The sequence below is a fragment of the Nothobranchius furzeri genome, chromosome 14 (genome assembly GCF_043380555.1).
Source record: "Nothobranchius furzeri strain GRZ-AD chromosome 14, NfurGRZ-RIMD1, whole genome shotgun sequence".
Lineage (NCBI taxonomy): Eukaryota > Metazoa > Chordata > Actinopteri > Cyprinodontiformes > Nothobranchiidae > Nothobranchius > Nothobranchius furzeri.
Genome location: NC_091754.1, coordinates 52,892,525 through 52,903,326, shown reverse-complemented (window position 1 = coordinate 52,903,326; position 10,802 = coordinate 52,892,525). Strand labels below are relative to the sequence as shown.

Genomic DNA, 10,802 nt, shown 5'->3' with positions numbered 1-10,802 from the left:
AAGACCCTGAAGCTACCATTGTGTGATTAAGGACCAAGTTTGGGCCATTAGTGGGGGGGCAAATTATTCACCCCAGCATGAAGGGAACTGAAAAAAATGTTCTATACTTTAGTAACTGTGGAGGACAGAAAACATGGGGTAAGAAAATGTCTGTTTTTGTAGTTTCAAGGTACCTGGTGTGTTAATTAGTGGAGAAGGGGCACGGCACTGAGAAGCAGCAGGTTGAAATTAGTTTCCAAACTCACATCGTATTGCAACTCTTTATTTCCTGTTTCAGTTACAACTTCTGTTTTAGATTCTGTACAGCACTGAAGGCACACAAAACCCAAATATATAATATATACAAACTATACAGAATAAATAATTCACTCTTTTAAGTAGAAAAGCTACAGGGTGTGTGTGTGCTTACATGAACTCTACATGAACGATGTCGGTTTTCAGCCGTCTGATGCTTTTAAAGCAGAGAGGCGTCGTTCGGTTTCAGATGGTAGAAAACCGGAGCTTTTGGGGGGGGGCGGGGATCGTTGGGGTCGTGTTCCTGAATCCGAATTCTGACATAAAAATAACGGACACAAACTTAAACTAAACCATACAGTGGCTCATTCCTTCAAGCAAAAATAAGAACATTTCAGCAGGACTCTGTTGATTGTCATGCACCATCTTATGGCATCTCCGTAGTGCAATGTCGTATATATGCTGCACTCCAAGTGCTCGGCTTTCTGACTGAAACAAAAGAGAAGATACATCTTTCATGTGAATATAAGCAGCTTGTATAAAAATAAAATCCTCTGACTGCAGCTCTGCAATGTGTTGGATCAATCATCCGTCAGGAACCACACTCCCATGTACAGTTTGCTGACTCTACGGCACGACGAGCATCCTGGCTCCGGAGCCGAAGCCGCTCCCGGGGTTGACGGGGGGTGTAATCAGGTCAGGGCCGGAATCAGGATCGACTGATTAAGCACAATTCTGGGTCAAGCTCCGATTGGAATTCACTCAATTCTCTCCGAACATCTGCTTTATCCTGCGAGTGAGTCGGGAGAGGGTGGAGGGGAGGGGTGGATCAATTCGCTTGGTTGCCGTAACACCATGAAAATTTAATCACATGTAAAAAGCTGATTGAGTGGATTTCACAGTGGGTTTCGACCCGATCCTCCTCCACAGACGGCTTCCTTTGACCTGCGTTTGGCTAGAATGATGACACCTTTCACCGGCTACAAGAAAAGTAACATTCTGTGCTACGATTTAAAAGGTGTGCCCATGATAGATCTATTTATATATTTATACAATTCACACTGTGGAAAGTACAAGAGGGGCAACTCAACAAGGCACTTGAACATGATGAATGTCTTTCCTGCTTCAGTTAAATGCAGTTTGGTGTTCCAGAACCTCCAAGTAGTCCGGTTCAGTGTGGAGGTTCGCTTTCAGCTCAAAGTACTCATTCTTAGTTTGCTCTACCATGACCTTGCGAGGTCTTGTGTACATTATTGTCTCCATGAGCTTGAGCTCCTCCTGGTGCCCGGGGACCTGCATGTCCACGGCAGACTGGAGCTGGGGCAGGTTTTTCCTGAAGTACTCTGTAATTCCGAGCTGCTGCTGCAGGTCCTTTTCCCTCTCCAGAATGTTCCGGTACAGGGAGCTGGGCGTCCCAAGAGTGACAAACTCAGCGGAGCAGTCTTCAACTCTGAACTTTGAGCTTCCCGTGAGGGGGGAGGTGTTCTCCTTCTCCATCAGGCTTCGGCAGAGGTGATGCTTGGTGCTGGTGTCCTCCAGGCTGTAATCCAGGTTGGCGTTGTGCCCCTTGTGTTGGGCGCAGTAGGTGGGGTTGCGGCAGATCTGCACGATGGGGCTGTGGGACCTATCGTCGTAGAGGGTGGCGGAGCCGGTTCTCTGCGACACGGTGTGGTGAGTTGTCTTCTGCCCATACATGCTGTAATGGAGGTGGATGGGGGAACTGCTGTTGTTCTCCCGTGGCGGTTCCTCAGCTGCTTTCTTCTTTGCCCTGCGTCGCCGCCGGTGCACCACGAACACCACCAATCCGGCAGAGCAGAATATAATCATGAGCATGATGATGAGGAGGCTCAGTATGAGCACAGAGAGCGGGATCTTTTCAGTGATTAGGGGGAGAATACCACCCCCGCCGGGTTCTCGTGTGGGATCCGCACCAGCCGAAGGCACAGGATGGTAGGTCCCTAAACCGGGACAAAGCGTCTCATGATGAAGACTTCTCAACTCGAGCTGCATCACTTTCTTTGGAGTGTGACACAAAATGCGTCCCAACACTGTATCCTTCCTCAGCTTCTCCACCCATTGTTTGAGGCTGAGCAAATCACAGCTGCAGTCCCAGGGGTTGTCCTCTAAATAAATCTGCTCCAGTGAGTCAAGCTGATCCAGCACGTTGCTCACCGGCAGGTGCATGAGCAGGTTTTTTCCCAGGTTTAATTTGGAGAGGGGCACGTTGCGGAATATCTGAGCTGGGAGAGAGCTCAGCAGGTTGTTATTTAATGACAACAGCTTCAGGTTTGGCAGGGGGTTCAACGTGCCTGGGGAAATTTCTTTGATAATGTTATATTCCAGGTACAGGTATTCTAGGTTGTGAAGTCCCATGAACATGGTGGAGAACAGCTTCTCGATTCGGTTTCCATTCAGATATAGCTTTTTTAAACTGCTCAGGCTCAGGAACGTCTCGTTGTCGATGTAGTCAATTCTGTTGTTGGCCAAGTTGAGCAGCTCCAAGCTGTCGTACGTGACAAAGTCATATTTCAAGAGTTTCTGAATCATATTTCCTGTCATGACCAGTTTAGTGGGACTTTGTTGGAGTATTCCGATATCGGACACCTTCTGGATTCCCCGGTCCTGACAGTGCATCAGAAACCCCGCCACAGGGTGGTTGTGACAGGAACAGTGCTCCGTACAAGGACTGCTGGGGTGGTGAGATGGTGTTGACACCCCTGCGTCACTGTTGGTCAATTTGGGAATTTGAGTAACGACCATGTCCAGGGACTTGTAAGAATCCCCCAGGTTGATTTCTGTATGTGACGGACACAGAACGTCCCGCTTTACTTTGGCCAGAATGGTTCCTTTGAGGTGCTGCGGTGAGCTGCAGACCACATCCCCGATGACAGACTGCGCCCTCATGTTCTCCATCCAAATTTTCAAATGAAGGATTTCACAGTCACACGTCCAGTTGTTGTCCTCCAGGAGAAGCTCCATTATTCGTCCTATGTGCTCCAAAAACCCCACATATCGTAGGCTCTTGAGCTTGTTGCCTCTCAGGTCCAGGTGTGTGAGGGGCACGAAGCGGAAGATGTTGTCGGGTAAAAACTCGATGGAATTGTCGTTGAGGATCAGGACTTTGAGGCGGATCAGTTTGTTGAAGGCCCCAGGCTCGATGACCCGAATGAAATTGGTGTCAGCCTGGAGAAACTCTAAATTCACCAGGCCTTGGAAAGTGTCCTCTTTCAGTGTTACAAGAAAGTTACTATTTATGTGGAGCTTTTTCAATGAACCAAGGGTGCTAAAGACCCCCGGTTCCAGCTCTTGTATGCTATTACCCCCAATGTGCAGCGAAAGGGCGCCCTTAAGCCCCTCCATTTCCTCGGCACGCAGCTCAACCAAGTCGTTCTTGTAAAGGTTCAGATGAAAGGGGACACCTGACGGGATTTCGATTTGGGAGATTTTGCTGATGTTCCTCTGCTCACAGTTGAGATGAAGGATGCCATCTTTCGCCTCGCAGGAGCACAGGGAGTCACAGGACTCGCTGATAGAGGATGATGGCTTTAAGGGATAGATATCTTGGGATCGAGCTGCGGTGAGGAACAAGCCGAGGAAAATGATACAGGGCTGCATTTCAGTCTGAGATATCTGTGAAGACAAAGGGAAAAGAGGGAGGGGGGGAGAAGAGCAAAAAAGAACTTTGAGTATTTCAGAACACGTGAAAAACAAGGGATCACTTGGTGTCAGCGGTCCTTAGTTTAGTTTATTCAAAAGCATTGTAATGAACAATGCAACTGTTGATCTACCGATGATTTTGCAAATCCAGTGTTTGGGCTTTTAAAATAAAGTAATAGAGTAAAGTCATCCCGCACCAACCTAAAATTGAAAATAATGTCCAGTTACAGCTTATCCATGCTGTCGTGCATCACATTAGCTTTGGGTTCACTTCAGAATTTAAAAACATCTGTTAATATGTGTACAACTGTTGCTTTCAGGACCTCTAAATGAAAAAAAATCTGGTCTAAATGACATTTAGTCCTTTCAAGTCTCCTTTAAGTGCTCCCCTTGTGACCCTTTACTGCCGACCTTTAAAATCATTCTACTTTATACATCTGGAAAAAGGCCATTGAGGCATTTTGAATGTTCATTTCGTAAAAGTGCATAAAATCACAGATTATCCTGAATTTCTGTGATTTTCTCAGCTTGTTCATAGCTTATCCAAGGTTTGAAGAAGACTGATAAATGATGGCATTCAGTCACAACAAGCCAAGGATCGCCAGCCTAGAAATCTAGACAAGGAAAAAGAATTTGCTCCACAGGGTGGTCTACCACACACCATTGTAGCCTCAGAAGGGCTCATTTTAGGCTAGGCCGATGATAACATTCTATGTAGAGAGGTTGGCCAATTAGCGCCATTGTGAACAACAAAGATGGTGTCAGCTCCGTACCAGTGCTCGTTTATAATGGATTTGGCATCATCTTTGGAAAATTTAGACTTGAGCTTATCTTTGAGACATAAGACAGAGGTACTTCTAGGTCTTCGTAATGTACGGCGGATTGCCCCACTGCCTGATTCCACGTGCTATGAATAAGTCAGGTTGTTCGACGCTCTGATTTGATCCAAATGAATGCGGAAACCATTTGAAAGACAACCGTAGATAGCCTGTCTTGCCAGGCTAAAAGATTGCTGCAATTCTTAAACATTTTAAGATTTCAGAGTGAGAAGTCATATTGCTACTCAACTTTTGTTCCCAATAATAGACTACGCTGATAGTGTTTATCAAAATGCCATTGCTTCCTGTCTTCAACATCTTGACATTGTTTATAAGAGCATTTGCCGTTTTGTTTTATGTTGTCCATTTAATACACAACATTGTTTCATGCATCAAAGTTGGTCTTGGCTTCCTCTAAAAGCCAAAACGTGGGTTTCACTGGATTTGGTTTATTTTCAAATGTATCTTTTTTGATTTCCTGGGATATTTAAAGATCTATCTTGTTCCTTTAGAATGTCAGTATAGTATCAGATCGAATGATCAACTCACGTTTGTTGTACCTTTAAAAAAAAACAATCAGGAAGAACTGCTTTTTGTGTCAAAGCCCCAGTGGATTGTAATAGACTCCTTTTGGAGACACGATTGATTACTTCTTTTCGACAATTCAAAAATTCTCTCTATTCACATACTGCATCTTCTTGCATCTGTACTTGTTTTTGAGTTTCATTTGATGTCATATGATCATGTTATCAAAGCGAAGTGTTTTTTTTTATTTTTCGTTTAATTTATTAGGTCGTTTGTATTTGTTAGTTTCGGCTTATGCCACTAGTAATCTTGCTATCTCTTATTGTTTCGGTGTTTCAAAGGAGGACTCCCTTGAAAATGAGATGATGCATCTCAAGGGGTTTCATCTTCTAGAAATTTAAGTAAATACATAAATTAGGGCTGCAGCTATCGAATATTTTTGTAATCGAGTACTCTATCGAATCTTTTTTTCGATTAATCGAGTACTCTAATAAATTACCCTTTTGTGTTTGTAAACCTTTATATCATATATTGATGAGCCAAGATGGCGCCGAGTATGGCTGCCTCGTCGCGAGCTCCACCAAGTTCCAACATTACACGCTCCATACTGTACATTAATGCCACTGTTTTGCACATACCAACCTCTGTACATTTTATATCTCTTATCTTATTGTTTACTTTATTCATTTGTATACTTAGATTAGCCATTTTTATATTTTACTTGTTTTTACATTACTGTATTTTTGCACAACTCTATTGCTGTGAAGCTCGCACACAAGAATTTCACTCGCATGTACTGTACCAGTGTACCTGCACATGTGACGTGACAATAAAAGTGATTTGATTTGATATCAAATAGCATGTTATAATTATGAAAAACCTCTTAAAATGAGCAAGCAATTGCCAGTTATTCAAGTTTTATTCAAAATTAGTTTGCATAACTTCAGCACTTCAACTTTACTTCACAGTAAACAAATGCGTGTGCAAAAAATAAGTAAACCTGAGCCGATTTTCCCCTCGTGCGAGAATCTGCTAGCCTGCAAGCCAGACAAAAACTAGGAGGATAACGCTGCGAGCGGCTGCGGCCCAAACAGAACCAGAACCGCTCACGGCGCAAACAGCTCGCCGGCTGTTTCCCTATTAACACACGTCCGTTTTAATTTCCACACTTTTTTTCTCACACTAACAAGGATTGCCAAAAGCATGTTTGCTGTGGTTTTGTCAAATTATACTGATCACAAAACATGTATTTACTTTCTTTCGTTTTCCTCCGCCACTCATAAATACCCGTGTCCTCCTGCAGAAACCCCGAGGGACAACAGACATCAATAACACAATAAAAAGTCTGACGTGTTGTGTAAAAACTGCTATTTTTAGCACATTTTAAGCCCGACGTGTTGCTACCAGATGTACGGTGTGAGCTGAAACTGACTGCTACAAATGAAAAAGTCGCACAGTGTCCGCAGAATATATAGAAAAACAGGCTAAAAAGCATTATCTTGTAGAGGCTCCGAGTCCGCTTGCAGAAGTGACATTTACAGGTGCTGCAGCACGGAGGATGTGGTGTTGTGCTAGGCTAAATCCATTTTTACAGTATTTATACTGGACTACGTTTTCCGCCTAACGACGTGAAAAATGGTTCCACAACTTGACATTTTCTGTCTTTTTCGCACTCCACCGGGGTCCACGTTGTCCGCCATGGCTTAAGAGAAAGTTAAGTTACATTCGCCACTCGCGCGTGCATTCAGTCCAGTGGGCATGTGCGTCACTTATTTCGGTCCGGGTGAAACATGACCCCGGGCGATTGCAAAGCCATGAATTAATTAAATATGAATTAAACGAATCCTCGAGGCAGAGAATTTGACTCGAGGATTTTTTGTACTCGAATTATTCGAGGTACTCGAGGAATCGTTTCAGCTCTAACATAAATAAATACTAGTTCCAGGGTATCTGCAGGTTTAAGGGAGCCAAATTTAAGACTTTTTAAGACCTTTTTAAAGGCCACTTTGACCAAATTTAAGCTATTTTTTTAATTAAATTTAAGCTATAATTTCCAGCTATTGCCTGGAACCGGTGCTAACCACGTCGCAAACGTGGGATTACCCACCCAGTTACCATTAAACCATGGCGCAAGCTCCCACTAGCTTAACCAGCTAATGTGCTCATCTAAAAATAGCCCTCTTTCACAACCAACTGAATGTGTACGGTTCCGCTTACGCCAACATCATACACAAAAAATGCTGAAGACTAACTAGAAATTCTTGTTCATTGGGTTTTTGGTAATTTTAAGACCTTTGGAAACTGTATTTAAGGATTATTTGTCATTTTTAAGGATTTTTAAGGCCTTAAATTTAGAAAAGCAAATTGAAGACTTTTTAAGGACCCGCAGATACCCTGTATTTCATCTTAGTCGAAGGCATTTGTGCCATCCACAATTATAAGAAAATGCATGGAAAATATAGAATAGTGACATGTTTTTAACATACCATACATCCTGTAGAAAGTAATTCTAAAAAAGACCTGATGTTACATCAGTTTGATGTGTCCAAAACGCTTGTTTGTGATTTCCTTCAGGTTGGGAGCTCTTATTTTAAGCTTCTATAGACATTCTGGAGGAGCTTTACTTTCTCGCCATGTGAGAGATGAGTGTGAGACTGTATCTTCCCTCTGACTCACACTTGGATGGTGCTACATTTAAAAAATGACTCTCATTTGACTGATTTCTCTGCCCTTTATATGTGCTGACTCATCTGACTTATGACCTTCTCGGAGTGAGTCACGCAATGTAAAAAGTCACTTCAGCTGATGTCAAAGAAACATTTAAAACAGCTATTTCTTGTGACTGATGAGGGATTTCGGAGGTGACCCACAAACCTGGTCGTGGTCAGTCTGGTTTGTGTAGAACCCACAGAATCCACACACTCTCTGGAGTAGCTGACTGAGTCAGGAAAAATCAAGAGTCATTCTAATGAGACGCACCACAATAAACTAAGTTGACAAACATCCAAATGGATCAATGGCTACATTGCCATTAGGGATTGGTGGAGGTAGGCATCAAGTGTCGTCTGACTCACTGGTAACCAACAGAACTCTTCAAAGGGGTAAAATGTCGAAAGATGACGGCTCGTTGTGTTGACGAATGTGATTAGCTCCTGGATGGTTTGGTTCTAGCAGGACCGGGCAAGCCCGGGTCAGGTGATACAACCTGGGTTTGCCAGAGAAGGAATCCTCTGACTCATGATCAGCCAGTGATCCTCTGTAACTTTCTTTAGAATTGAGTTTAAGAAAAAAAAATCTTCCTCCCAGCTGAAAGTCAAACAGGCGTGGGCGAACTTTGCCTTTGGCCTACACAAGGTAGTGGTAACACATGTTGGGTTGTAGGGTAGAAGGTAAATACAAGCAAACATGCTCACAGATTAGGGCTGAATGTCAACTACTCTGCCAATGTGAAGTGCATTCCTGTGTAAAAGCTATGAATAATTAATATCTTATACAACGCAGAAGGTTTCCTGAATAGCCTCATGGGGGAAATTGCTTTTACATCCTACAGGACTGGTAAGCCAACAACTAAAACTAAAGATTATTTCTACCATTTAATTTTAAAGGTCTAAAAGGTGAATGTTGACAATTCTGATGGACTTGGGGATATTTGTTTGGCCATGTTGTTGTTTTTGTTCTTAAAGCTTCTTTCTGGAGTATTTCTCTTATCCAGTGGCACCACTGACAAGCATATCACAGAAAACCAATGTTCCTCTGTTTTTTAAGATGGCGACTTCACGTTTGTGTTTATAAATGTGCTTCTGTAGCCGACAGAGCTAAAACACGTTGTTTTACGAGTATTACTCTCATGCCATGCTGTGTTTTCATATATTTATATTTTAGAGACTTCCTTGTCCGTGAAAAGTTCATCAACTCTGCATCAGCCGAGGTATTCCTTAAATGTGAAGCGTATAAGCGGTAGTCTAATGCTATTGGTTAGTTATGGTCGGCGCTCAATTTCCTATTGCATGGAGCTCTGCCGGGCAGGGGGCGTGCTTAGCAAAAAAAAAGACGTATTTCTTATATTAGATCAGAGTACATGATATGATAATCACTTTTACGGATTTCTGACAAATCATACATAATTTCTGAAAGAGGAAAACTCCTGAAAGCAGCTTTAAGACATTTGGAGATCGTAAAAATACATTTTAGACTTGGCTACATTTGAAGAGTACCATGGCTCATCATGACAATTGGATGTAAACTAGTTTGTATGTCAAATCAATATTATCTTGTTCTCACACTATCAGTAGACACTAAATCAATTTAGCAAAGAACTGCAATGAAAGAAACTCAAACTACAAGTTTATTATGTATCTGACAAAGAAATGGACTCGTCTCCCTGTTTTGCGATAAATATACCGTATTGTCTCCCTATATTACGATAAATATATGGTATTGTCTTCTTGTATTACGAAAAATATATGATCTCCCTGTATTGTGTTAAATATATCGTATCGTCTCCCTGTACTGTGATAAATATACTGTATCGTCTCCCTGTATTGCAATAAATCAACCGTATCGTCTCCCTTTATTGCGATAAATATATCGCATTGTCTACCTGTTTTGCGATAAATCAACCGTATCGTCTCCCTTTATTGCGATAAATATATCGTATTTTCTACCTGTTTTGCGATAAATCAACCGTATCGTCTCCCTTTATTGCGATGAATATATTGTATGCTCAGTTTCTTGCCTGTACACACTCCCACTAGCTATCCATGTTGTGGATCAGTACTCTCCAACCCTGGTTTTGAGATCTCCTTTCCAGTATGTTTTAGTTGTTTTGAATCAGTTAATTAACCGGCCTTTATAGACAGGGTTTCCCCCAGCGCTTTACAAGCCTGGTGGGCCGCCAGGCTTTGCTTGCCCACCCGCCAGGCTAAGCGTCATGCCCCGCCCCCCTCCACCAACCCTACCGTGTCCGCTGACACAAACGGCGCAACGAAACTGGAGCCCTCCATCAGCTGATACTGGTGAGAAGCAGCAGCAGAACGTGTGCAACCCCCCCCCCCCCCCCCCCACACACACACACACACAGAGGAGTGCTGCGGTAGAAATTGAACCACTGATCATACAAACCACGGATCAGGGAAACAACTAAAAACAGGTGGCTAGGGGCCCTTCAAGACCAGAGTTGGAGACCACTCACTGCCCTGGATACATAGAAATCTTCACCAACTGGGGGTGGGGATTCTAACTACGCTGTCTCACGGGTCAAAGTTTAAACACACAGTGTTTTGAGTTGTAGTGACAGTAATTAATTATAACTTTTACTGACTGAACATGACTAAAGGCTAAATTCCTCTAACTCCTTCCTATTTTTCCTCCCACGTCAGTCTTCCCACCCAACCCCGACTTTATTCTGTAAAGGGAAATGTATCTACATCGTCACTATTAGGTATTCCCACAAACGGCAAGGTCCCACTCAGCATTCCGGCTGCACCTGAAATACAACCACACTCATCCCCGAAGACCAAAGCAGCAGTGCATTTAGTCTGCTGTAGATTATTGTAAATAATATAAACC

The 10,802-nt window shown here is 43.0% G+C and overlaps 1 protein-coding gene across 1 annotated transcript in view; it reads right to left on the bottom strand.

The window, feature by feature from the left end:
* Window positions 1–1,209: 1,209 nt before the first annotated feature.
* The window catches only part of slitrk6 (SLIT and NTRK-like family, member 6), a 50,192-nt gene continuing 40,599 nt past the window's right edge, over window positions 1,210–10,802 (bottom strand). Inside the window, exon 2 of the mRNA XM_015952548.3 lies at window positions 1,210–3,864. Within this exon, the coding sequence (XP_015808034.3) occupies window positions 1,360–3,849 (2,490 nt within the window). The 5' untranslated portion in view covers window positions 3,850–3,864 and the 3' untranslated portion in view covers window positions 1,210–1,359. The remainder of the gene's footprint in view (window positions 3,865–10,802) is intronic.